General features: G+C 33.2%; 8 protein-coding genes across 8 annotated transcripts; 6 read left to right on the top strand and 2 right to left on the bottom strand.

The window, feature by feature from the left end:
- The first annotated feature begins 1,580 nt into the window (after window positions 1-1,580).
- On the top strand, window positions 1,581-2,091 carry Tsp_08090 (protein transport protein Sec61 subunit beta). Its single transcript, XM_003373448.1, has 3 exons — window positions 1,581-1,665; window positions 1,736-1,789; window positions 1,982-2,091. Exons 1-3 carry the CDS (start codon window positions 1,581-1,583, stop codon window positions 2,089-2,091), a joined length of 249 nt encoding a protein of 82 aa, XP_003373496.1.
- Window positions 2,092-3,275: 1,184 nt separating this feature from the next.
- Window positions 3,276-3,813, bottom strand: Tsp_08089 (NADH dehydrogenase [ubiquinone] 1 subunit C2). The gene is made up of 2 exons (XM_003373447.1): window positions 3,645-3,813; window positions 3,276-3,427 (listed from the first exon to the last, which is right to left on the bottom strand). Exons 1-2 carry the CDS (start codon window positions 3,811-3,813, stop codon window positions 3,276-3,278), a joined length of 321 nt encoding a protein of 106 aa, XP_003373495.1.
- Window positions 3,814-4,304: 491 nt separating this feature from the next.
- On the bottom strand, window positions 4,305-5,369 carry Tsp_08088 (tubulin binding cofactor C family protein). Its single transcript, XM_003373446.1, has 2 exons — window positions 5,075-5,369; window positions 4,305-4,705 (listed from the first exon to the last, which is right to left on the bottom strand). Exons 1-2 carry the CDS (start codon window positions 5,367-5,369, stop codon window positions 4,305-4,307), a joined length of 696 nt encoding a protein of 231 aa, XP_003373494.1.
- An 886-nt stretch (window positions 5,370-6,255) lies between these two features.
- On the top strand, window positions 6,256-8,197 carry Tsp_08087 (hypothetical protein). Its single transcript, XM_003373445.1, has 6 exons — window positions 6,256-6,312; window positions 6,333-6,472; window positions 6,771-6,878; window positions 6,927-7,134; window positions 7,185-7,316; window positions 8,102-8,197. Exons 1-6 carry the CDS (start codon window positions 6,256-6,258, stop codon window positions 8,195-8,197), a joined length of 741 nt encoding a protein of 246 aa, XP_003373493.1.
- Window positions 8,198-8,233: 36 nt separating this feature from the next.
- Tsp_08086 (hypothetical protein) lies at window positions 8,234-8,739 on the top strand. Its single transcript, XM_003373444.1, has 2 exons — window positions 8,234-8,290; window positions 8,314-8,739. The coding sequence occupies exons 1-2, from the start codon at window positions 8,234-8,236 to the stop codon at window positions 8,737-8,739; spliced, it is 483 nt and encodes a 160-aa protein (XP_003373492.1).
- Window positions 8,740-9,017: 278 nt separating this feature from the next.
- Window positions 9,018-14,018, top strand: Tsp_08085 (protein arginine N-methyltransferase 5). The gene is made up of 20 exons (XM_003373443.1): window positions 9,018-9,038; window positions 9,237-9,611; window positions 9,743-9,885; window positions 9,921-10,073; window positions 10,150-10,325; window positions 10,384-10,496; window positions 10,568-10,654; window positions 10,697-10,766; window positions 10,796-10,870; window positions 10,989-11,053; window positions 11,124-11,272; window positions 11,454-11,469; window positions 11,594-11,648; window positions 11,956-12,000; window positions 12,102-12,192; window positions 12,980-13,092; window positions 13,173-13,302; window positions 13,354-13,408; window positions 13,532-13,770; window positions 13,937-14,018. Exons 1-20 carry the CDS (start codon window positions 9,018-9,020, stop codon window positions 14,016-14,018), a joined length of 2,253 nt encoding a protein of 750 aa, XP_003373491.1.
- Window positions 14,019-16,275: 2,257 nt separating this feature from the next.
- On the top strand, window positions 16,276-20,196 carry Tsp_08084 (fatty oxidation complex, alpha subunit FadJ). Its single transcript, XM_003373442.1, has 14 exons — window positions 16,276-16,318; window positions 16,678-16,748; window positions 16,904-17,037; window positions 17,109-17,235; window positions 17,299-17,418; window positions 17,477-17,579; window positions 17,644-17,766; window positions 17,819-17,951; window positions 18,237-18,407; window positions 18,479-18,614; window positions 18,684-18,770; window positions 18,843-18,937; window positions 19,689-19,748; window positions 20,004-20,196. Exons 1-14 carry the CDS (start codon window positions 16,276-16,278, stop codon window positions 20,194-20,196), a joined length of 1,596 nt encoding a protein of 531 aa, XP_003373490.1.
- A 499-nt stretch (window positions 20,197-20,695) lies between these two features.
- Tsp_08083 (conserved hypothetical protein) lies at window positions 20,696-23,320 on the top strand. Its single transcript, XM_003373441.1, has 11 exons — window positions 20,696-20,712; window positions 20,876-20,996; window positions 21,031-21,133; window positions 21,600-21,879; window positions 21,963-22,065; window positions 22,183-22,237; window positions 22,417-22,503; window positions 22,575-22,690; window positions 22,765-22,824; window positions 22,901-23,033; window positions 23,247-23,320. The coding sequence occupies exons 1-11, from the start codon at window positions 20,696-20,698 to the stop codon at window positions 23,318-23,320; spliced, it is 1,149 nt and encodes a 382-aa protein (XP_003373489.1).
- The last annotated feature ends 1,970 nt before the right edge of the window (window positions 23,321-25,290 follow it).

Genomic DNA, 25,290 nt, shown 5'->3' with positions numbered 1-25,290 from the left:
CACATTTTGCTGTCCTCCGCAATAGTTAACACTAGTCAGCAGCTAGAATCTGTGAATGATAATCGATATTTATTAAAAAATAAAATTGAAAAATAATGTTGTTATACTGTAAAATTGATCTGCGGTTGTGTTTGTATACGTGAACATATTAAACACTGAACAACATATTAAAATTGTTTTTTGTTGCATTTTTCATTCGTTTGTTTTTTGTCTTTGATATATTAATGTAAATAACATACTTTTTACTTTGCTGTGTTGCTTGCTTCTATTAATATGCTTATCAAATTTATTATTTGCAATTTAGTCAATATTTTACTTTGAATGGATACAAATGTGATTGTGCGTGTGTGTGTGTGTGTGTGTGTGTGTGTGTGCACAACCTTATGTAGGAAGGGGTTATTGTAATACATGTATATAAAGAAGCAGATGTTCATTCGGCAGTTTTAAAGTCAAAATTGTCTGTTATCCGAAGCTTTTACTCTTCAACTCGTGATGAATCATTGTAATAATAAAAAGGAAAATGTTGCAACAGATTATCAAATGAAACGTTACCGGAAAAATTACCTCTGCTTGTGTCAATGATTTGATGTGCAGATGTTTTTTCTGTTTTTCGAATCAAATTTAGCACAAAGAAAAAGCTTTAAGCACAGAAACAGACAGAAACTCAATGGATGTTCATTTACAGAAATGTATTTTTGGCACCTTGAACTAAAGTGTGGAACGATAATTAATTGAACTTTCTCGAAGAAGTTTTAGATTATATATATAATATTATGCAATAATTATGAATGAATTGAACGTTTGTTGAAATATCTTCATACCTATTTATCCAGTTTTTTTGGCAGCTCAAACAATTAAAAGCTCAACTTATACTGTAATACAGTAATACTGGTTTGTAAAAACAGTCTAATTTGAGAAACTATTAACTTTATTTCTATAGACTTTTATCTTCTTAAAATATCATAAACATTGACAATCATCCCAAATCATCTACAGTCACATAAAATCCATCCACTTTTATGCACACAAGAAATGTTTAGATGTCGTGAAGTTTGTCTTTATTAATTTTGGCATAAGAAATATTTTATGTATTTTTGAAACATATTTTCATCAAGTTCATATTGCTTTGCTGAACATTTTTCTGCTATGTATGGTATTATAAAAATAAAGTTATTAAATTATATACAAACAGTGTTATTGAGCAACGTATTTGTATGACGCCTTACAGTATAATTAAACTGAACAGGTGTCAAATCACTTTAATTTTGTTCATTTTTCAAATATTATGTGGTGCTTTATAATTATAAAATAGTAAAAGGAATTTCTTGTATATATTTTATATTTATTTTTGAACTTGTGCATTAGAAAATTTTGCGTTTTATAAAATTAAACTTGATTAATAATACTTACTGTATTTTCTAAAACTGTACTCGTGTTAAGTGCTTTTGGTTGGTATTGGAAACCGTTTGTCCTTTTCATAGTTTTGTTTGAGGTGTATGGTATGTTGAATAACACGCACAGTTTGACAATGATATAATTATAAGTTTTTAACTCTATTTTAGGCTAACGGAGGAACGAAAATGCCATCTGCAAGCGGTCGTGTAGGCACTGGAAATTTGAGACAGCGGTACTTGATGAGTGTTATTTATATTAATTTATTTACATGTTTTTATATTATGACATTTCTTTCTAGCGTTATTTTGTTGTAAATTTCAGTATTTAACTCGACCGATACCGTTGGGAATGTATTTAAAATTTTACATTGACATTTCTATTCAGTCATACTTTTGTGTTGTTTATTGCCTGTATACTGTTTATTTCATTTGAATCTGCATTTTAGCAAGGGAGGTGCAGTGAATGCTGCTAAAGCAAAAGCAGGTGCCAGCGGAGGTGGAATGTGGCGATTTTACACCGACGATTCACCAGGAATTAAAATGTATTGCTTTTGCTAATACATTTAAGTTTATTGTTTATATTTTAGTTGTATTGTTGTTTTTTAGAGGACCAGTGCCCGTGTTGGTAATGAGTTTAGTGTTCATCGCTTCTGTATTCGTTTTGCACATTTGGGGAAAATATGCCAGAGCGCGTTGAACTTCCACTGATCAAGCAAAATAAATAAAATATTGTACAATTATGCATCGTTCAGCATTGTCTACCATCATTTTTCTTGTTATGAGTTCCAAGCTTATTACATTACCACTAATTGACACATGATAGGATGATTCTGAAATTTCTTTTGCTGGGCGAAATAAAACAATCAGATGATCCATCCTTGTTTTATTAAATGCCGATTGTGTTTGGTTTCAAATTAAATTTCAATTTGAATAAACTGAAACTAAATTTTCAATATAATATTACACTGACGTAGTACAGTATGTTAAGGTAAATACTGCACGTAGTAATTTTCACAGTTTGTACCTAATTGCTTAATAAATTAAATTACATTTGTTTTTGTAACAAAAATACATCATTTTGTAATGAAATGAATGTAACATTTTTTCTTCAAGAGTGCGCTTAGCATATAAGTTACTTGCAAATCATTTTATATCGGATGTGCTAAGGAAACTGTATTAGTTGAAAAAATGCAGTTTTATTTTAATGAAGATACATTCCAAAAATACTGAAATATCTTTTCATAAAAATTTAATTATAAAAAACTATTTTTGTTCAAAACGCTATTTACAATGAAAATCATTTCCTCAAAATAGCAAAGAAAAAGCAAGTCCAGTATGCTATTTTTATTACTTTTTCTTATTTCTTTAGTAATTAACACAATTCACACACTTTACAATACACTTTCATATAAATTTTCGATACTTAACTTTTCAGATGTAACTATCCCTTAATCGATATGTATATTTTATTATTTTTTGAACGCAATTTAAACTAGAAAACATTAAACCCCCGTATGTCATGCAATGCACCTTTCACCTAATTTTGTAATAAAGGTGATTTGTAAACCTTACGCAAAACTGTTGTGAAAGTTGAAAGAATTGCGGAACTAAACAAAAGTGACTTCTATCAAAACTCCACGTAAGAAACGACATATTATAAATGAATATAAGTGTATTTTCTCATTTCAGATGCAAATAAATTAGAATGTGAATCTGTTTATTTTTCAGGCGTGCGAAATGGCTTGCTTGGTTCCCATTTTATAGGGTTTTCATGATGTCGATAAGGCTTCCAAGGCAAAAGTACTTCTTTCCAAAGTCTAGAACTGCCTAAAATATGTCATGTACAACGAAAACGACTACAGCAACATTAAACATCTAAAATCAACCTGTGAGATGACCAAAGTCATCCGGATGCAAAGACATATAATGAGAAATCACTCGATCCCGATTCCGTAACTGACGTTCACGATACCGACCAATCAGATAACCAAAAAATGGAGTCGCGGTCATCAAAAACAAAGCATATGGAAAACCTATGTAAAAAACATCATAAAAGTATAATTGGAAATGGTCAAATTCAATAATGAAATGTTAAAGAATGAACGAAAGAACAGTTAATATAAAATTAGAGAAACCGACACAAATACTTTAAAAAGAGTTTAAGAAACAAATTATATGGTATAATTAGAATATCAGAATCTTCAAGTATAATAAAGCCTAAAGCTTTAAAAGAATAAAATAAATTTTCACCTGCGTAAAGTGGCCGTCTTTGAATACGATTGTACAAATAATGTGTGAATGCACCGAGTAAAAAACCATACAAAACGAACTTTTCTGTAGCAGAATATGAAAACACGTTGTACCACAGACGTTCGGGAATTATTTGACCGTAAGCATCTACTTTAATATTATCACTCATGTCTGTAAAATAACGAACTCACCACAATCTATCATATATCAAATTAAAAAACTTTATTAAATAAATAATACAGTATGAAAACTTAACCTTGATTGCACGAATATTACAAAATAAAATTTTTGCAAATCTGTTTTAATTTCTATAAAGCTAATCAGGAAGCAAAGTTTTTTATTTTAAAATAATTAAATACGTACATACAATTTATTAGTAACAACTTAACTCAGTCATTTGGTTAATATCCATTTCACTGTACTTTTATAGAAACATAAGTTTAACGTAGAATTTTAAAATGAAGACATGGCATTATGGTGCATCAAAATATCCAGATTGATTTTGGCATAAAATTTAGAATTTTACATACTATTAATATAATTAGTTAACCTAAAAAATAATATCACTATAAAAAAAAACGCTGATTTTTTTTCCAAAATTTATTTCAAAGATATACAAATTGTTCATGCATCTTCCCTTTACATTATTTGTGCACGCAGTTATTCAATCTGAAATTCTTCCAATTCGTTTTCATTCATAATGGTGAACGCTGGAATTCCGTTATTTACCATTTTCAAATCTTCAACTTCTTTCCATTTGTTTTCTGTATCACCGAATCCACCCTCTTTAAATATTTCTTCTTTATTCGGAAAGTTTACATTGTAAGGACCAACTTCAATTGCATTACATTCCTCAAGTAATGTCGTACCAGTTGTGTACAAAAACAAGCGACAGTTGATGCAATCTTTCACTCGAATTTGCTGTGCGGCGCAGGCGATTGTGCAATTGATACAACTTTCAATCATCACTGACGTTCGAACGGGATACATGATGATAATGCTGTCCCTCACTAAGTACAAATCAGCCGCCGGCGACAGGCAACACACCGCAATAGTGCAGTCTTTCACATTACGTATACGTACTGCCTGGGGCATCTCAGCCGGTAATTTAATACATATTTCGGCGTTCTGACGATCACTCAGACTCTTAAGCAACTGAGCCTCGGTACTATCGTAGGTAGTATGGTTATTATCAGAATCGCTTTGCTCAGAATTAGTTGTATCAGAATTGCTGAGCCCAAAAAAAATTTTTTCAGAATCGCTTATTTCCTCATTACTTTCTTCGCTTATTTTCTCACTTTTTTCTTCGCTTATTTTCTCACTTTTTTCCTCACATTTTTCTTCGCTTTCTTCTTCGCTTTCATCTTCGCTTATTTCCTCACTTTCTTCCACTCTTTCATCCTCAAATTCCTCTTCTGATTCAGACTCACTATCATCCTTTCGATTTGGCCATTTCTTCCGTTTACGGATTGCCTCATTACGAAGTCTGTTATCGTAAGTCGACAGCTTTTTCCCCAGTCGTTGCAAATCGCGCGATGGCAAAAAAGATCTATTTTCAGCTAGGGTTAAACGCACTCGTTCCAACTTTAGTTGTATATGTCCAATAAAATTACTGCGCATCACTTTCGGAATTATCTGCACGCGGCAAATCATATCGGCTATTTCATCGACATCACGATTAATTTGCTCCATAATGTCTTCTGCTTCGCTCTTTTTGTCAGACATTTCCGCAATTATAGCTTCTAAGAAATACAAGAAATCAATTACAACAGCTTAAAACTACATAGACATTTTTTCAAATCATAAACTTTATTTCCATAAATTTTAAACGTTTGCTTTACATTAAGCGGCCTAACATAAACACCTAATTAACAATTACATGTAACATAAAAACTTCGGGTCTATTTTGGAAACGTATGATAAATATGCTTTTATAGAAACGAATTATAAGCTACATATCATGACAATACCGTTAAAACAACAACAGCTACAACGTTGATACCCTAAGAAAAGTGACTACAGTACAGTATTTAATCTTGATTACACATGAAATACAAAAATAAGAAATTCATTGTTTTGAGTATAATTTTTGAATTATCAAAATAAACAAACTTATTTTGTTAATAATATTTTTTTTAAGTATTATGCATTAAAAATTTCAATTTTATAGTAAATTTTTGCCAGTGAAAACTGCATGTAATTATCATTATACAAAAATTTGAATTACAAATATAAATATCGCATAAATATCTTCTTAATAATAAGGAAGTTTTATTGATCCATTAAATTTTAACTTTTTATGATAAAAAATGGATTTTTAAATTTTTTCCTGTTTTTTTTAACATTTTTTTGTCAGTGCTAATAGTGATAATTAGACAGATAAGGTTTAATTTATAAAATTTATTTCATGAAATTTATAAAAATGTTTCTTTGATATTTTATTTATGAAATTCGTAAAACTTAATTAAAGAATCAATATTTTTAATTATTCAAAATTTTCAGAAATGTTTAAATTTAATTGTATCAAAAATTAATATGCATATGGAAACAATGTTGTTTAATAAATTTCATTAATTTATATTTTATTTTAATAATTTTGTTTATATACAAAATGTACATGTTACTTGTACACGAGCTTGATTTCCTCTATTATACTACAGATGCACTAGTATATCTTCATAGTTTGAGTCAGTCCGAAATCTTGGCGAAATTATGAGTGGCAAACAGAATTCAGACAGATTTGCTAATCTGATGAAGACAGAAGTATCAAATCGGTTTGGTACAAGCGAGAGTAAAGTTTTAACTGAGACAGATACCGTAGATGGCAGGTGAGTAAATTAAAGTTGAACTGATTTTTTCATTCTAAATGGTAGACATTTATTTGAATTGGTATTGAGTGTTTATTTTTTTATATTGTTTATACAACTACGTTATTGTCATAGTTGTACGCGGCAGCTTATCATGTCATTTTGTAGAATTATTGTTAGTTTTAATATTTTCACTATTAGCAAATTACATTCAAAACAAATTAAAGCGTAATTAAACTCGAATCGAAACTGTAATGATATTATAAATTATTTGTCTTAACATTTTTTTCATTTTATTTTTATTTTGTTTTTATTTCAGAAACATTACAAACTTTCACCTTGGTCTTAAAGTCCTAATGAAATATTCCACGAAAACCGAAGATGTATACAGTCTTCCCGGATATTTACTTCAACTTGAGAACAAGAAGTTTGTTGAGTTTTTGCAAGTATTAAATTGTCAATGAGTAAATTTTAGTATTGATTTTGCCGTCATCGCTGTCGAAAATCCCCGGGCTTTGCATTCTACAGAATCCACTACAAAAGACAATTGTCCTTTACTCAGCATCCCGGATATTATCATGAAAACTCGGAACTGGTCTCGGTTGGTCGTCGGTGAATTTCCACCTGTTAAATGCGAACCGCACGAAGAAGATGAGATACAATGTTTTATTAAAGTAGCGTCCGTTTATTGCACGGAAAAATGTCTGTTACCTAAAACTATCTTCATTTTTAGGCGAGGACGATGCAGTTAGAATATGCAAATTATTTGGGCTTATCTGCGATGATTGTCAGTTTCACTCAAGAAAGCCTGGCACCTCTCGCTCATGTTCTAAACCATTTTTTTCTGGGAACGTCGCTTTTGAAGGTGAAATAATTATATTTTTTGTTTTCTTTTCTTTGATTTTATAAAAGAGATTCACAGTAGGGCTGAATGAACTTGTATTTATTTAATGAGTAATACTGTAATATTTTAATTATCTTTAATTGCTAAGATAAATAATTTCTACCTAAAGTATAATTCTTTTATTGTTATATACATTTATTTAAAGTAGTAATTTAAATGAAAATTAAATTGTCTTAGCACTGTTGACTGACAGCCGTCAAGTTTATTGAACAGCGCGTTATTTTTTCTTAATCACAATTGTTACGTCCTTATTACATGTTTGATAAATCAATTAAAGTTGTTCACTATTTGCGTGCTTCGTTATTAGGCTTATGTCAGAAATAGTTTTTCAAATTAATATCATGGATGTAAATTGAAATTTTTTTTAGAAATATTTAATTTCATTTTTAAATATAAACATGTTAATTTATTAAAAGTTTTTAGTGGTATATTCAGAAGATTATGAGATATGATATGTCACTGAGTTATTTTACAAACCAATATTTGTTCTTAATATTCGTGATCTTTTTAAATGATTAACGTTTTTAATTTGAATTTAATTTTACTTTTTACGAAGCGCTTTGATTTCTTTGCACAGTTAATTTGCCTTTTTCATTTAAATATTGACTATTATAATTGTTTTGGCCCTAGAATTTTCGTTTTGTTATGCACCTGTTTTGTCCAGATGGTTGTACTCTGGACGATTTGTGTCATATTTCGATTATGGCATTTGTTTGAATATTTGCTGTTATATTTAAATATTCCAGTTCGATTTTCTGCTTTTATCCAGAAATATTTCTTCAGAAAAGGAAAAACCGAGCTATGTTTTATCCAAAAATAATGAACACTATGAACAGAAATAGGGGCGCGGTAGTTAGTGTTGATCTTAATTTAATTAAATGAGAAACAATGCTGGAAAAAATGTCACTGACCAGAGTAGAAACAAGGCGAAGACGGTAAGAAATGCTCTTCTGATCAGAATGAATTCTGTCGATCTTGTGAGGCAGACATTGCAGGGGTGCCGCGATTTGGTCTGTTCACTTTGGGAACCATTGCCAGCGGGCAGGGTCCGGGGTTCACTTGTCGCTTGGCTTTGATCGTTGTCTCCGAGATTCAGGCTGTGCACGTAGGCAATGCTAGTGTTGGTCATTGCCACCGACGGGAGCGGTTCTTGCGGGTCGAGGGTCGGTGTGTGGGCGACAGCCATTCGCAGTATGGGACTCGGCGCCACCGAGTCGGTTGCATCCTGTCCTTGGTGCGCTTTGTCGCTTGCATTCGAAGCAAGCCTGTTGCTTGTCACGAATTTGTACATGCGGCTTTTTTTGTTGTTGTTGCTTCACGCAGAGGAAAGAACAGGAAAGATGCTGAACGTCTTTTGGGACGTTGCTTCAGTGACGTGGGTTGAGCGTTTTCGCTTGGTCGGTTGCAAAATACGGGTAGCGTGACGAAGAAGCAGTTTTTGTCAGCAGCTGCGGGGGCGTGGCGCTGTCGGCGTCCGGCGTTTGTGTTTAATTGGTTTTCTGGCAACTAGACTGGATTCTTTTTCTGGTTTCATAGTTTTGCCCGCGGCTTACGGGTTTGGCCGGAAGTGGCGGCACCCAACCGTCGTTTTATTATCATTATTATTGTTGTTATTTTTCCACTTTGTTATGATCGTTCACAATTCCCAACAATACATCTACAATGATTGAATATCCACGGGGGGTAGGGGGAGGGGGGGAGGAAACTAGGAGAAAGGTGAGGAGGAGAGGGGGGGCGTAATAGCAAGCAGAGGTTTGGAATTTAGGTTTGGTTTTTCTGATGACCTTTGTTTTCTTCTTTTCTGTTCTTTCAATTTTCACTTATTGTAGTTTTTGAATAATTTGATTTCTGTTTATTTCTTGAATATGGGCATATTTGAAGATTTGGTGTCGCTTGCCGTTGACGTGGAATCGAATTGACGAGACGACGGATGATGCATGGCATTTGTATCACCAATTGCGCACCGCCTGTGGCAACGATGCGCGTTTGGAAGTGGCTTTGGAAATTGGCGCAGATCTGTGCGATAATATGCAAATATTGGATCGTTGGACTGGAGAATCGATCGGCTGTTTGATCATCCCCAGTGAGGTGTTCCAAACGTCGCCTGGAGGGGATTTGCCGACAGTCAGCGAATTCCATCGGCAATTGCTCAGTATACTTTTCGCTCGCACATCGAGGGCAATTTTGGAATTCGACTCGGAGCAGTTGGACACTATTCCTGTCAATGAATACTCGTTCTGTGTTCGCAGTCTTTACGTAAATGCGATTGTGTTTTATTTAAATTTATTGTATTTGTTCGTTTGTATGGTGTGTTACAGAAAAATCAGCGTGTTTTGCCGATGGAAAAGAATTCTAGTGTGATGAGAAGTTACAGAGATTATTTGCAGCTCCCTTTGCAGCCTCTCTTTGAGGATCTCAGTGCTGCGACGTATGAAGTTTTCGAAACCGACAGTGTCAAATATATGCAGTACGAGATGGCCATCAAAGAAGCCATCTCTGATAAAATATCTGGCGATGACGTTCCATTTTTGTGAGTGAAAAATTAGAATTTTCATAAATTAACAGCAAGTTTCATTTCATACTGTTCATTAGCAATGTGATCGTTTGTGGCGCTGGGCGTGGACCACTTGTCACTGCCGTGTTGAAGGCGTTGGAGCATTTTGCAATTCCGGCGTTTCAGTTGATAGCAGTGGAAAAGAATATCAATGCAGTGTCCACGTAAGGAAATAATTTTTTTAACGTTTTTTATTGTCATTGCTGGTGCTTATTTATGTTGCTCATCATTGAAATTAAGACTTGATCATCTGAACAAAACCAAATGGAATCGCAAAGTGCACATTGTGCACAGTGACGTGCGAAAATTTAAGCCGCCAGCGAAGGCGGATATTATTGTTTCAGAAATGCTTGGTTCGTTCGGCGACAATGAATTATCGCCAGAATGTTTGTACGAAGCAATGAAATTTTTGAAACGTACGTAAAACGTGGAAGTGAACCTTTTTCTCTTTTTGCTTTTCACTGTTCAATTTAGCCGATGGGGTTTGCATTCCGCAGTTTTACCAGTCGTATTTGAGTCCGGTTCATGCACCGAAATTGCACTACAACGCTGCTCAGTATCGTAAACAAGTGGAATATAACGTAAACGTTATTAATTTATTAAATGAAAGATGCGTTAATTTATTAATAAAAAAATAACATGGCCATTCTGTTTTCAGGATGCTTTGGAATGTGGATATGTTGTCTATCCTGCTACTGCATTTGTCATTGACTACCCAAAGCCATTATTTCCATTCACTCATAAAGTTGGATGTTAGTTTGAAGGATTTTTTTCTGCTAATTTCTAGTCCGAACGGCGGCTAACTTGCGCAACATATATCAATATTGCAATGTTAAAAGGGGATGGAAAAATGCATTGTTTTTGTTTATTGTTTGCTATGTTTAAGGTAACGCAAAACCGAAACAGAAGAATTTTTACAAGGTATTGAAATTTCGATCGGAAATTGATTGTGAATTGTCAGGTTTCTTGGGCTACTTTTACTGCATCTTGTACAAGGATCATGCATTGAGTAAGAATTGCAATTTTAAACTACTCTGTCTGTATATTGTAGAAATTTTAATGTTTATTCTCTTTTTCAGGTATTCTTCCCAGTAACCACACACCAAACATGAGAAGTTGGTTCTCAATGTTCTTTCCGTTGGTGGTAAGGGATGAATTATTTTTCTGTCAATCTGTGCTGTGTTGTTGAGTTTCTGTTTGAATTTTTCTTCAAGACTCCTGTAATGGTGAAAGCTGGTGCTGAAATTGAAATTCATTTTTGGCGAAACACTGGACACGGCAAAGTTTGGTACGAATGGTGGTTGGCCAAACCGACGGTGTTGCCGGTGCAAAATCCGAACGGTCGTTCTTGGTCATTTGCGTTGTTTTTCTGAATGATCTGACGAGAAACTGCTTTTGTCCCTCTCAACATGCGTAGCTTAAACAACTAATTGCACGTAATACATATCTCATTGAATTATCACGCGTTCCTCATATTCTCAGCTGTTTTGAATATGAAGGAATTGTTTTTTTAGATCTTTTTTAAATTATTTCATTTATTCAAGCATTCTGGTGGTGATGGTTTTCATTTTGCATTATCAGTATATATATGTTATTGAATTATTACGCGTTCCTCCTGTTCTCAGTTGTTTTAATATGAAGGAATTGTTTTTTAGATCTTTTTTAATTATTTTATTTGTTCAAGCATTCTGGTGGTGATGGTTTTCATTTTGCATTATCAGTAAAGCTTACGCATTCCAGTTAATATGGTTTTATTTTCTTCACAAATTTACTGCTTGACGTCAGTCAGTATTACGGTAACAAACTTTACTTTGATATGATGTTTCTTGGTTTGAATTGTTGAAAAATAAAAAATAATTATTCAAATGTTACTCGTCTTTAGTCAATTCTTTGAATTTGTTTTTAAAATTTCATATAAAATCAAATTTAACTTTGAAGGTAAAATTATTCATGGGGTAAGAATGCAAAAACTGCTACCGTTACAGTATGACATAATTGATCGAATTGTTCTATTTAATGTTGTGTAAATTCAAGTTTTAATTTCAGTTAATATACCTTCTATACCAGATTTCAGAATATATAAAACATTAAGTATGTTTTTTTTAAATAAATTTCATTCCACGTTTTTACCCCAATTGCAACGAACTCATTGACAATATTTCAACGTCGATTTTGAAAATTGTTTGCTTTAGACAAAGTGTCGTATTTTAAAAATGCGGTTCCACAAGTTAAAGCTGGCGTTCGAGTTGTACAGAATGCGACAGCAGAGTTTCAAGTGGATCGGTTTAAAATATTGTTTTCAAAATTTTAAAATTCAACGCTTGAGCACCAGTTCGCTGAGTCAAGAAAAAAAGCCGTAAGAATTCTTTTGCACTGTTTGAAATGGAAATTATTTCTTTGCCTAATATACATACAAACAAACAAACAAACAAACACATACATACATACATACATACATACGTACTTTCGTACGTTCATGCATACATATATAACTTTGTCAGCGTTTCTGCTGTAGGGCTTTTTTAACATAACAGCATGTTTAATTTAGAAATACTATGAAAAATCAAGCATCTCATGTTTAATGTTGTTGTCTTTAATTGTACAGAATGCTTTCCTGAATGTGTATTGCCTGCAGAGCGCTTATTGTTCTAAGTTTTATAAATGCTTTTCTTAGAGTTTGTTACATTTTATGTTTTTATCTGTCATGCAGTATTAAAGCAGCTGCCAAATGAAAAACATGCAAAGTGATCAACTATAGGTTTCTTAAAATGTATGGCTGTCTGTAAAATTGATAAAATCAAGTCTTAAATAATTTTCCTTGGCAACTATCACTGAGATTTCTATTATTTGATTTTTGTAATTTAAATTCAATTGATTAGTCTATCGATGAAAATTTTTTAAAACAAATTGAACTTGTTGTTTAATTCAAGAATGTTTTAAAAATGTTTCAATATAGTTACAGAACGAGTGACTGATCTTCAGGTACACGTGCAATTTTATTCATACATATCGCATCGTATTTTTTCTGTGGTACATTTTCTTTAGTTATAATATGTTATTCTATTTTCAGTATAGCTGTGACATTTTTAACGTCACATGGGGACCAATTCAAAGCTTATGGAAAAATAGGCGACACACTTTTGGATATCGTATTCAATGAGAACATACCTCTGGATGGTTTCGGTATGCAGTGAAAATATTAAATTATTGAATTTGCTTAAAGCGGAATAATTTATTACTAATTTTATTCTTCTATTCTCTAGGTATCTGCGGAGGTACGTGCTCCTGCTCAACTTGTCATGTAATACTGAAACGAGAACAGTATGATTACTTGCCATCTCCACGTGAAGATGAATTGGATATGTTGGATCTGGCCTATGGTTTGACCGACACGTGAGAGTAATTGTAGCTGTTTCTTGTTTTTTAATGATGAATTATTTTCAGTTCAAGACTTGCCTGCCAAATTGTACTCACTGAACAACTAGATGGGATGGAAGTAGTAGTTCCAGGTTTTCCGGATGCTACACAATTTCATTAGGTTTCTAACGACATTTTTTTCAACGTAAAATAAGTAATTGGATATTTTATTATTCAATTAATTTCTTTCAGTTATGCTGTTTAGCAAGACGTGCTTTCAAATTGTGAAGCATGGAACGAGTTTTCATCTCGGGCTTATTCAGTTGACATTGCTTTTCGAAATCATGAACATGGTCCAATATTAGTTGCTGATCTTCTGCCGATATTTCTTTTCTGTAATGATCGACGATGTCATATTTTCTCCAGGGTTCCATATTCGTCTCAAAACAATAAAATAAAATATTCAACTTTATCTTTTCAAAACGTTATATACCCGTCTGTATCGTAGTTTATAGTAAGGAGTAACCAAGTGCCAGAAATCTTCAATCCCTTTAAAATCGCACAATTCCCAGCGTTTTGTCCAAGGCGGAGGCTTCAACTTTACCTTGAAAGTTCCGTTTAGCTTTTTTTTCCTGTTTTTTCAATAATTCATTACTTTTGTTTTGTTCAGCGGCACGGCACCCACTGGTCGAGGTTCTGCTTCCATATCGAAAGGTATAGTCGAATATTCCGGTAGAGCATCACGTAAATAAAACAGTTCGTCGTCCAAACGTTTTTCCAATTTTAAAACTTCGATCTTTCGCACCGTTGGGTTGTACAAGTTGTAACGAATTTCAAAGCCTTCAAAAGTGTTCACAATTTCTGAATACACCTTTTACGCTGAAAACTTTATTTACAATACCTTCATTGTCAATGACATTTCGTAAGGTGAAGAAGTGTCGCAAACCGCGAAAATCTCGCTGAATGCAAATTCCAACAAATCGGTTCGTTCTGTCCTTCGTATAAGGTACTGATAACGTGACAGCCATAATGCTACCTGCAAAAAGCATTGTCAACGAAAATAAAAAAAATTCGCTTTATGATATCTGTAGTTGAAATATACCGACATAAAACTCCGGAATATCTAGAACCTGTCGACGCCTCAGCATGTCAATGCGTTCCAATTTCTCTCGAAGAGTATTTCGTCTTTTGAAATCTGGATCGGGAAGAAACTCCGGAAAACTATGTCTATAATTAATACTGTTGTCATACAAAGGTAAGGTGTACTTCTGTCTATAATTGCAAAAAATTCCATTATCTTTTATCAGTAAGTTTAATTAGTTACATTTGCATTTCAGTAGCTAAAAATGCCGACTCAAGACTATGCGACTGTTGAATTTGGAACAATCAACATACCTGAATTCATGAAGAATAGAAGTGCCATGTTGATTTACATTTCTGGACTGTAAAGATTCAGAAGATATACTTTCAAATACAGATGAACAAAATTTTCTAAAATCGAACTTTCTTTGTGCTCTCAAACCGGCCACTGAAACAAGAAAAATACAATAAACTGGATGTTGAATATAGAACATTACGATAGGATTACATTTACGAATTGCAGAGTACATTGAAAATTTAACAGGTATCGCACAATGAATTTCAGTGTAGGGGCTCGTATATTTTGTCAAATAAGCCTGAAAATAGCTGAAACACGTTCAGGTGCAAAGCGTAACAATTTTTTGTGACGTAAAATTCAATGCAAAGTTGTTTCAACTAAGCAACATTATCATTGCCTTCACAACGGCAATGAAACGAAGCGGTTCATTTTAATTGCTGCAGTATTTCTCAAGCATTAAACATAATTGATTATAATAACGAAATTAAATTGAAATTAAAATATTTCCTTTGCAATAAAATAAATTATAAATTTATCGATAGTAAGAGTAAATCAAGAATTATTTTGTAAATTCAAAAATGGATATTGCTTTGCTTCAGTTAAAAAACTCTTAATTAAAAACAGCATACTAATGTTAGATATATATATTTGGTATGTTTATAAATAACAGAAAGTTAGTTCACGCCACGCTTGTTCGAAAGCGTACTGTAATTGTATGTAGAAAATATTTGATAAAATTAATAATGAAAATAATGCATTAATATTGCTTGCTCGGAAGCTACTTTTACTAGGGCCCATGATAATACAAAAAATCTTTGCTGGCACTTCTACCAGCTACCTACCAACATGCAGCCTGGTATTTTGGACAGTATACAAAGCGACAAACAACGACAGCACGACACAATGAATGCAGCACAAACTCAAACTCTCTGCCACAACTGAGGTTCGCATTTACATATAATAAGCTACTCGTGTTCAAACGCTTTCAAAAATTCTGACAAAAATAGCCACTGCGGAGATTTGCAGCTAGCTCTATCGTGACAACTGACGCTGACTCAGTCTCGAAAATAGCATTATCAATCTACTGTAAATGGCAGATTTTTACAGAAATATTTTAAACTTTCAATAAAATCAATTTTTTATTTTTTGGCAAGAAATTTTAACTTCGTCTGTGAATCATCTTTTTCCAGTTTGCTTCATTTGGTCAGTGTATAATGCGTTGTGGACAAATTTTTCAAACCATTTAATAAGTATTTATATAATTTATAAAATAATTAATAAAATGGATGCATTACTTATTAAAGTTAAAAGTTATTTAATCATTTTCCTAAGTTTTACATAACATACATTATAGCATGTACTTGATTATTTTTAATTGCTTTTGTATTTGTCCTCGTGTTAGGAAATTATTATTTTTTCTTTTAATGTAAGCTTTTCCTTTATACATTAATTTTAATTTTATTAATTTTTTTATCTTGCTGCAATACTGAAAATCATTTATTTATTTATTATCACGCATAAGTACCAACATTAACACATGGATTTATTACTTATTTACATTTTAGAAAGTAGTCAGGTAAACTGATCCAGCTGTTGTTTTGAAAGCATCATATTTGGTATCTGAACGAAGAATGGCAACAATTTTTGGTTTGACAATAGCAGCTACTGCACGCAGTAAGAAATAAAATTCATTTGAAGTTTTCTTTGCTTTAATTATATTTATTTCATTATATCATGATTCCTTGCCTGTAATAGCAATGAAGTGTAATAAATTATGATAGCTATTACTAAGAATATATGGTTGTATTATACTTTATACTGCCAATGTCAGTGAAACAGGAGACGTAGGTGGAGTCGAATTGGCTGGGGCTTACTTTAACAAGCCGTTATTGCTGTTTTTGAAACATTTTTTGAATATTTAGGCATCCTTAGCAAGAAACTTCAACTGTTGCGCCTTTGTTCCGCAAATGTTTCAAGTATATTTCAGTTATTTTCTTTATATTTTTCATTTTTCATTCATTGACTGTTTGAAGCACTGACAACGATGAACAGTTATCGTGATAACGAAATTGGAATTATCAAATTTCATACACCAGATTCAAAGGTAATGCATTTTGAATCTAAATTAAATCCATGATTTGCGAACTTTTTCCACTTATGTTTCTTGTACTGTTTTTAAAGAAAATAATTTTCCATTTTTAATCTCTTCCTTTTAAGCTTAATTATACTGTATTTAAAATATCTTCTAAACAATTTTAGGAAAACATTATGGATACCAAATTTATGGTTGAATTTTACGATTGTTTGAACAAATTTACACAGGATGACTCTGTCAAAGGTATTGTTGTAATGTCAGGGAAATCTGGAAGCTTTATTGCTGGTGCCGATGCGAAGTGAGTTTTGGTTGTTTAGGTGAAAAGTTGGTTTATTTGAAGGTTTATTTTTCCAACAGAATTATCGCCAGTTGCCATTCAGTCGCAGAAGCGACTGCGTTGTCTTTGAAATGCCAAGCTATTATGAATAGAATTCATTCCAATTACAAGCCAGTTGTAGCTGCCATTAATGGCACTTGTCTTGGCGGTGGTTTGGAAGTAAATTGTGAAATTGTTTTTGTTCGAATTGCTTTTGTTTATTTGTTTATTTATTTATTATAGCTTGCGTTGGCATGTGATTATCGCATTGCTGTGAATTCGAAGAAAACAATTTTTGGATTGCCTGAAGTTCGACTTGGTTTACTGCCAGGAGCTGGTGGAACTCAACGTTTGCCGAGATTGGTAAGAAACACTGGGAAAATTCAACTTATTTTGCTTTTTATTTGTTTATTTGGTTCAGATATCAATCATCGATAGTATGGATTTGATGCTCACAGGGAAAACAATATCTGCATCCAAAGCGAAAAGTATTGGTTTGGTGGACATGCTCGTTGAACCGTTGGGTTTGTGTAGTTTTTTCTCTTTGCTGTTTTCTGCTTTGATCGGGTGAAAATTTTCTTAGTTCAGGTCCAGGATTGCATACTGACGAAGATTATATGATCAAGGAATTGGAACAGGGCGCTGTTCAAGTTTTACGAAATCTTCTAACCACAGAACTTGTCGTTTTGAGAAAACTGAAATTTCCTCATAGTATGTGATTTGCTTGTCTTTTCAACAGATTTTGTTATTATTTTTCTTGCAGATTTGGTACACACGTTGTTGGATATTGAACTGTTCAGAAATTTGTTCTTCGTTTACATGCGCAACAAAGTTGAAAAATCAACTCATGGCCATTATCCTGCGCCTTCCCACATTGTGAACGTGGTGAGAAAGGGGTACAAATTTGGAATTGGAGACGGCTTGAAAGCCGAAGCCAAGGTTTCCACTTTTACGATATTTAATGCAAATCGTCGTATATGAACGTTTTGGAAATTTTGCACAGGCATTCGGCTTGGTGGCCACCTCTCCGGAATCCAAAAGTCTCATTCACCTGTTCACTTTGTCTACTGAATGCAAAAAAAACCCATTTGCTCCTGTGAAAAAGGAACCAAAGTGAGCATTGTTGTTTATTGTGTTTTTATTTAATTTTATTTCTTATATTCATTAGCTTGAATTTTCAGATCTTTAGCAGTGATTGGAGCCGGCTTGATGGGATGCGGAATTGCTCAGGTGTCGATTTACAATGGATTTGTTACTTATTTGAAGGATGTAGACAAGGATGCTCTTCTTCAAGGCGAGAGGTCGATTGCCAAGCATTTGGATAAGAGGGTGAAGCAGCAAGCTATAACGACGTATGTTCGTTTGTTTGTGTGGTTTTTGTTATTGTTGTTTAAATGATTTTGATGTTTTTTTGTTCTAATAGATTGGAAAAGGATAACATGTTGGCTAATTTATATTTGTCAGTTGATTATGAAGCGATAAAGAATGCAGATTTGGTCGTCGAGGCAGTTTATGAGGATGTCCAACTGAAGCAGAAAGTGTTACGTGAAATTGAGCAGGTACATTATTGACATTATTTATTTAAATTTTTATTCATTTCTAATGTTCGTTGTTGATGTTTTGTGCAGTATGTTCGACCGGACTGTGTAATTGCTTCGAACACATCGGCAATTTCGATTTCAGAAGTTGCTGAAGCAAGCAAACGACCCGAAAATGTAAGTTTTATCTGTATTTTGTGTTTAATGTACTGTTATTATAATTATTCATCATATTTTGCATGTTTCAAGATTGTTGGCATGCACTATTTTTCACCAGTTGATAAAATGCAGCTGTTGGAAGTGATCACTACGCCGAAAACTTCAAGAGAAGCAGCTTGTAAGTTGTTTGTTTTATTGAAAAATGAAAATTTATTGAAATTATATATTTATTGAATAATTTCGTCATCTGAAGCTGCCGCAGTGGATGTTGGCTTGAAGCAGAACAAATTGGTCGTCGTGGTCAAAGATAGTCCTGGATTTTACACCACTCGCGTTTTGGCAGCGATGCTTTCTGAAACGATTCGTTTGTTGCAGGTTTCAAATGTGTTGGCTTAATATTGAAAATAGAATTTGACAGTCGTTTAGGAAGGCGTCGGTCCGAAAGAGTTGAACGACTTGTGCACCGGCTTTGGTTTTCCTGTAGGTTTTGCCACATTGGCAGATGAGGTGGGCATTGATGTGGCGCTGCATATCGCAAAATATTTGGGTATTATGAATTTTGAAAATTTTCTGTTCAATTTATTCGAATTTTTGTTCTTTTTCAAGGAGAGAAGCTTGGCCAGCGGATGGCTGGTGGTGATTTGATTGTTTTGCAGAAAATGGTTGATAATAACTTTCTTGGTGCGTTTGTTGATGCGAAACACGCCACTATTTACAAAATGATGCAAATTTCAAAAAATAAATAAATAAGCAAAATGGCAAATTTTCTTATGTATTTAGGGAGAAAATCTGGCAAAGGATGCTTTGATTATTCAAAGTCAAAGACCAAACGCGGAGTGAATGAAAAAGCGTTGCAGATTTTGAAAGATCATGCCAAATCAAGTCGAGGATGGTCAGATTTTGTATCAGTTTTTTGTTCTTAAATAATTTTTAAAGAAAAATGAAAAGTGAATTTTTTGGTTCAGTGACTCTGACCATGACAGACAACTTCGAATGGTGAGTCGATTCGTCAACGAAGCTTTGCTCTGCTTGGAAGAAGGCGTCATCTCTTCTCCTGTATGCTTTGCTTCGTTTTTTTTGTATTAACAGTGTGTTTCAATTTGTACACTTTTGTAGAGGAGCGGTGATATTGGTGCCGTTTTTGGTTTGGGATTTCCTCCATTTTTGGGAGGTGAATTCAGTTCATCTTCCATTGCCTGTTCAATAGTTTGTAGCTTTTATTTGCTAAGAAATTTGAAACTCTGTTTGTAGGGCCTTTTCGATTTGTGGACAATTATGGAGCCGAACGGTTGGTGACGGAAATGGACCGATATCGGGATTCTTACGAAGATGCGGTCGAATTTCAAGCATGCCAGCTTTTGCGAGATCACGCAAAAGATTCGAAAAGAAAATTTTATGCCATTTGAAAAGTATAGATAGCCCATGTGAAAAACGGCATCTTTAGGATAATTTTGTGATTTGGTGACATTCAACGCAAATAATCACTGTCATTTATATACCTTTTTTCGTTGGTTCATGAGTGCGTATTATTTTGGGCAATTCTGAAGTAAATTTTGAAGTTTTTAAGTTATTTTTTTTTATTAAAGAACTTTTTTTGGCAAATTGATTTACAAAAAAATGATTCTTTTCAGTGTAATGCTTTGTTGAATATGAAAGCGTGAACAACTTTTGAAAAGTTTAAATTACTCGAAGAAATTTGGAAAGTGTTCATTATTAATATTGAATTGTTGATGTTTGTTGAATAGCTCCAAATTGTAACAGTTTTGCATAAAAGTTAATGGAAAATTTACTACGATAAAGATTAATGCTTGCAGTTCTACAGTACAAAATTTTAATATTTGAACTGTGATGTAATTGTAAATAAATTTGAAAAAGGCTAACTTATGTCTTTAAATAAAAGTGAAATATTTATATTTCTGCCTCACTACTTTAATTTTGCTCAAATGGCGAATAAAAAGATGTTGATAAAAATTAATGCTTGCATTTTTTACAGTACGATGGATTTTAATTTTTGAACGTGATATAATTTTGCATTTGAAAATTTTATAAACGTAAACTACTTTATTTAGAGAAAAGTGAAGCTGTATATTTTTTGTTAAATATTATAATTGATAATTTCTCAGTTGTTCACTTTCTTCCAAAGTGCAAAATTGTCAAGAAATGAATTGGGTGCGAAACGGTCGTTGGCGAGGTGGGAGTATGCGATTTAATAATTCAGCAATGGTCAGATTGATCTTTGTTGTGGTTTTTTTTACCATTCAGAAAATCTCCTTTTCAGAAACGTTTTTCTAGAGGATATCAACCAAATTTCTCCCACTCTAGACCTGAAAGTGTGGAATTGTTTGGTGGGCCAGTTTTACTAAGGCGACACAACGCAACACGTAAATCTCAATTTAATTGAAAAGCTCTAGACATTTTATATTTTAATATTATTGAAAATCTACTTGAGCGTTTATTGAAATCATAATTTTTCAATTGAAGTACATCAATTTGTTTAGGCGATTCTTTTGTGAAGAAGAACGAAGATCAATCTGATTTGTTAGTAAGTGCAAAAATTGTATATTTCAAAAGATTTTTGAAACTGTACTTTTATGCTGCATTTAATAATTGTATTTTTAAATAAAAAAGTGATTTTTTAATTTTTCATCAAATAATAACTTTGTAATTAAAAAGTTTTATTATTTACTCATTTTTCTGTTGCATTAGCATTCCGAAAGTATAAGAGCAAACAGTGAAATGAATCAATTCACACCCAGAACGGAACAACATTCTATTTTCATTGGTAATAGAAAAAATATTTAATTTTAAAATAGTGAAAGAAATTATTAATGAATTTATTTGATTTAGGGAATAAAGAGAATTCAAACGAAAGAGAAATTGTTTTTCGTCAGATTGGTGAAAAGGATCACTGTAAGCCGGTGACGAAGAAAAGAAAGGCTTCCACCACCGCAGCACATTCTGGTTGTGATTTTAAATTTATTCAAATGGACGATTTCCTCCATTCCGAAGGAGTTGGTGAAAGTGGTGGATTTTTCAATTCACGACCACCTGCTCATGATTCCGCTTCTTCTTCCTCTTTTCATTCTGACATCACTCAGTCGACTAGTAATTCTGCCAAATCTAAGAGGTAAAAAATGCAAACAATTGTGCAGTCATTATGCAATATATGTGGTGATAATAATTTAACTTTTGAACAGTATATTGTTGTAGATTGCGTTGTTTGGAAAATTTTGATCAAGAAAATAAGACGAAACAGAATGCTGTAGATGAAAACGACATGTATCCATTTGCAAAGCCAGAAATCAGTCGACTGGTAGGTGTATTTTGTTCTCTATTTCATGTTTCTTGCAAGTTTAATAAAATAATTATTTATTATATATGTATTTGTGTAAGTTTAATTGTTTTACAGTTGGTTAAATATGAATTTTAGAAAATGAGAAATGTTCCTCCTACCACAGCTGAAAGTGGCAGTTGTAAATCGGACAGTAAGTTTACTTTAGTAAATGTTCAATCTATCCTATATCAGTGCTGGACATGTTGTTTCAAGCTTCTTCGTTGCGTGATGCTTTGAAAGATATAAATATCCAAAATGGAAAATTAGTGATAAAAAAGGAGACAATCTCTTCGAATGTAATTATGGACAAAAAGACACAAAATTCTTCAGATTGTCTGTCAGCAAAATCATCTGAAGAAAAATATACATCCAAGCAGTTGACATCTCGTAAGGATGTTGAAAATGTCTTGTCCTCTGGTATGAGTTCTGGTTTTCTTTAAAAGCGAAATTTTGTGTTGTTGTTGTTTGTGTTTGGTTTTGCTTTCAAGGAGTTGAAAGGCCATTGTCCAGTTTGCAAAGCATGTTGTGCGAAGGAAGACGATTGAATAGAAAAAAAGAAGAAAATTATGGTTCAATTGCAGAAATTGCAGAAATTTTGGAAGAAGTATTTTTTAATAATTATTTTGGTGATTTATTTATTTGTCTATTTATTTATAATTAGAGATTAAACTTTTTCAGTTTGAAGAACTCGTCCAAATTCCGTCGTCGAACGTTTCGAGCAAGTCGACAACGAAGAAGGTATTCTGTATTCCTACTGTAGTACTTGATTATTTTTTTCTTTATTTGTGAAATGTGTGTTTGTTTTGCTGTGCAGAGGTTAGCTGAAAAATCGGATAATGTTTGTTCAAAAGCAGATCGCAGAAAGCGTTCGTCGAAATTTTACGAAAATGTAGAAAGAACCTCAATGACGAACATCACAAATCGACAAACTGGGGAAAATTCCGACGGTGAACTTCATTCACTGTTGCACTCTTTGATAGAGAAAATTTCCCAGGCAGAATTGAACGAATAGAATTTTCATTAATTTTTTTAGTTTAATTTAATTTTGGTTTCTTTCTCATTTTTTCTCTTCTTTTTTCATTTCTTTTCATGAACATTAAAATTTTTTTTCATTTTCTCGAAAAATATTAACGTAATTTCAGTTTTTTACTTTTTTGTAGTTTATTTGAAAAATTTTATGCCAACAGTATTTGAAATTGGTTGTAAAATATTGAAGTTGCTTTCAAGAGGGTGATGGAAAATTTTTTGACAAACTGAAAAGCAGATGGTGATAATTTTTGAAAATGCTGCTCACGGTTGGATGATTCGGTCAAAATGGAACTTTCAGAGATGAGCTGAAGCTTGCATGACGCATTAGCGAAAAGGTTGTTTTTAATTTGCCGTCAGTGCATTGGAACAGGGGATGCCACTAGTGACCAGTGAAGATTGTATCTTTGTGCACAGATGAATGAACCAGAAGCTTGATGCATGTTTTTCGGTTCGACGCCTATCGTTCCAATAATTTGCTTTTTCTCTAGCTGGCTCGTCTGAGATTGACATTTTTATTTGGAATTGGTGATATTTGGTGGTGTTTTGCATTTTTCGAAACCCCACTTTTCCATACATATGCACGCATATGTATGTATGTATGTATGTTTGTTTGTATGTATGTATATATTTGTATGGGGAAAATTTATTTTGCTTACATGCCCAAATATGTGAATTATTTAAATGATTAATTACTTTGAATCTTCTGTAGGTTAATATAGTGGTCAGTGGTTATAGTGCGAATCGATCCGCTTGATCAGCGTACAACGACGATATACAATTTCCCAAGAGAGGATCCTCTTCTAAAATAGTCCATGATGAGTCAAATGTTTATCTACCTCTGAAATCTTTGCAACAGCACGCGCGGCGATTTATCAACAAATCTGCAAATCTCGTCGCCGGGAAAATTGCCATCACAAAGCACGTGGCTAAATCAAGCGCGACGACAAATCAAATCGTTCTATAGCACCGAATATTTGCCAAATTTGAACCGCATCCATCGCCGGCTAATCAATTACACCACCATGACCGGGGCATTTGGCAGATTATAGGAGCATCAAAAATAGAAAGGGGTAGAAAAAGAAAACAGTATTTAAATTTCAATTTTTCAATTTATTTTTTTTCAGTCTTATGCAACAGTGTAATAATGTTGAAGAATACAATAGAAGCAGACATTTGTGCAGTGAATAAGAGAAGCAATTTGCTTGAATGATTATTGCGCGAACGTGTTGATTGAGATTGCGTTGTTGAGAGTGGTAAAAAAAATATTATAAAAACCAGATTGAACAATGCAAAACGGTGACGAGCACTTTTAAATTTAAAGGAGACAATGGACATTCAATTGTTCGCGTTTGCAATTGGCTTTTGTAAAAACGTCGGCTTAACACTCCGTGACAGTCATTTCCATTGTTCAGTGTTTCCTTTGAACCGAGCCGCCTTGTGCTATTAATATGGCTCGAACGACTTCAGAACTGCCTGGTCAGTTCACTTAAAGCAGAAGTGAAATAAGGCAATCTCTAGATGACGATCCTCCACTTGACTTGATTTGATTTTATGAGCAATTTTTACAAAACGCCAATGTACATGCTTGCCTGTAATTTAACATCTGCTTCACATGTGCTCGACTTTGTCGACCAACCAACGCCTATGGCCATGAATCAGTTGGCACCGCTGGTGGCCATCTGAAAAGCCGGCCAGACTGTCTCCTCACTTTTTGTCCCTTTCTCACCGTGCAGTTGTTTATTATTGCTTTTAAATCTGGGAACTGTTGAAGTTGAAGTTCAAAGTAGCAGAACAGAAGAACTTTCACACTGTTAAGACAGTTGCAGCAGTTTCTGATTTATATTTTTGCAAATTGCGTTGTGGCATGCAAGCCTACAAGCAGACAGTCGTCTAATCTTCATCTTCTTGGAAGAATCATTCAGTTTGATTTTGCAAAGTTGAAGAAAAAGAGACATTGCTGCTTTGGTTTCTTCTTTCTTTTGGTAAGTAATTTTGTACTGTATTTCTTGTTGCATTTACAATAACCAAATTCCTAAGCAATGCTTTGGAGGATGTTTGGTTTTTTTCAATTGAGGGATAATTTTGTTGTTCAAATTATGACGTAATTATATATTCGATTGAGAGTCAGTCGTTTTCAATGTGAAATGGAGAAGGAACAATTTTCCACATAAACAG

The sequence above is a fragment of the Trichinella spiralis genome, assembly GCF_000181795.1.
Source record: "Trichinella spiralis strain ISS 195 chromosome Unknown Scfld6, whole genome shotgun sequence".
NCBI classification, from domain to species: domain Eukaryota; kingdom Metazoa; phylum Nematoda; class Enoplea; order Trichinellida; family Trichinellidae; genus Trichinella; species Trichinella spiralis.
The sequence above is the reverse complement of the archived record's forward strand: the minus strand, read 5'-3'. Positions and strand labels throughout refer to the sequence as shown.

Excerpts from the sequence above, each read along its gene's own strand:
- Tsp_08090 (XM_003373448.1), top strand. The coding sequence starts at position 1,581 with ATGCCATCTGCAAGCGGTCGTGTAGGCACTGGAAATTTGAGACAGCGG. Across the intron at positions 1,666-1,735 it reads TTATATTAATTTATTTACAT|CGTTGGGAATGTATTTAAAA; the intron begins GTTTTTATATTA and ends CTCGACCGATAC. Across the intron at positions 1,790-1,981 it reads TTCTATTCAGTCATACTTTT|TTGTATTGTTGTTTTTTAGA; the intron begins GTGTTGTTTATT and ends TTTATATTTTAG.
- Tsp_08089 (XM_003373447.1), bottom strand. The coding sequence starts at position 3,813 with ATGAGTGATAATATTAAAGTAGATGCTTACGGTCAAATAATTCCCGAA. Across the intron at positions 3,428-3,644 it reads AAGACGGCCACTTTACGCAG|GTTTTCCATATGCTTTGTTT; the intron begins GTGAAAATTTAT and ends TTTTTTACATAG.
- Tsp_08088 (XM_003373446.1), bottom strand. The coding sequence starts at position 5,369 with ATGTCTGACAAAAAGAGCGAAGCAGAAGACATTATGGAGCAAATTAAT. Across the intron at positions 4,706-5,074 it reads GCCAAATCGAAAGGATGATA|ACTGCACTATTGCGGTGTGT; the intron begins GTGAGTCTGAAT and ends GTAATGTGAAAG.
- Tsp_08087 (XM_003373445.1), top strand. The coding sequence starts at position 6,256 with ATGTACATGTTACTTGTACACGAGCTTGATTTCCTCTATTATACTACA. Across the intron at positions 6,473-6,770 it reads ACAGATACCGTAGATGGCAG|AAACATTACAAACTTTCACC; the intron begins GTGAGTAAATTA and ends TTTTTATTTCAG. Across the intron at positions 6,879-6,926 it reads CTTCAACTTGAGAACAAGAA|TATTGATTTTGCCGTCATCG; the intron begins GTTTGTTGAGTT and ends AGTAAATTTTAG.
- Tsp_08086 (XM_003373444.1), top strand. The coding sequence starts at position 8,234 with ATGAGAAACAATGCTGGAAAAAATGTCACTGACCAGAGTAGAAACAAG.
- Tsp_08085 (XM_003373443.1), top strand. The coding sequence starts at position 9,018 with ATGATTGAATATCCACGGGGG. Across the intron at positions 10,871-10,988 it reads AATTGATTGTGAATTGTCAG|GTATTCTTCCCAGTAACCAC; the intron begins GTTTCTTGGGCT and ends TCTCTTTTTCAG. Across the intron at positions 11,054-11,123 it reads CAATGTTCTTTCCGTTGGTG|ACTCCTGTAATGGTGAAAGC; the intron begins GTAAGGGATGAA and ends TTTTTCTTCAAG.
- Tsp_08084 (XM_003373442.1), top strand. The coding sequence starts at position 16,276 with ATGGCAACAATTTTTGGTTTGACAATAGCAGCTACTGCACGCA. Across the intron at positions 17,419-17,476 it reads CTCAACGTTTGCCGAGATTG|ATATCAATCATCGATAGTAT; the intron begins GTAAGAAACACT and ends TATTTGGTTCAG. Across the intron at positions 18,938-19,688 it reads AGAGAAGCAGCTTGTAAGTT|AAAAATGAAAAGTGAATTTT; the intron begins GTTTGTTTTATT and ends TAATTTTTAAAG.
- Tsp_08083 (XM_003373441.1), top strand. Across the intron at positions 22,238-22,416 it reads TGGCAGTTGTAAATCGGACA|ATTGTCTGTCAGCAAAATCA; the intron begins GTAAGTTTACTT and ends AAAATTCTTCAG. Across the intron at positions 22,691-22,764 it reads TTGCAGAAATTTTGGAAGAA|TTTGAAGAACTCGTCCAAAT; the intron begins GTATTTTTTAAT and ends AAACTTTTTCAG.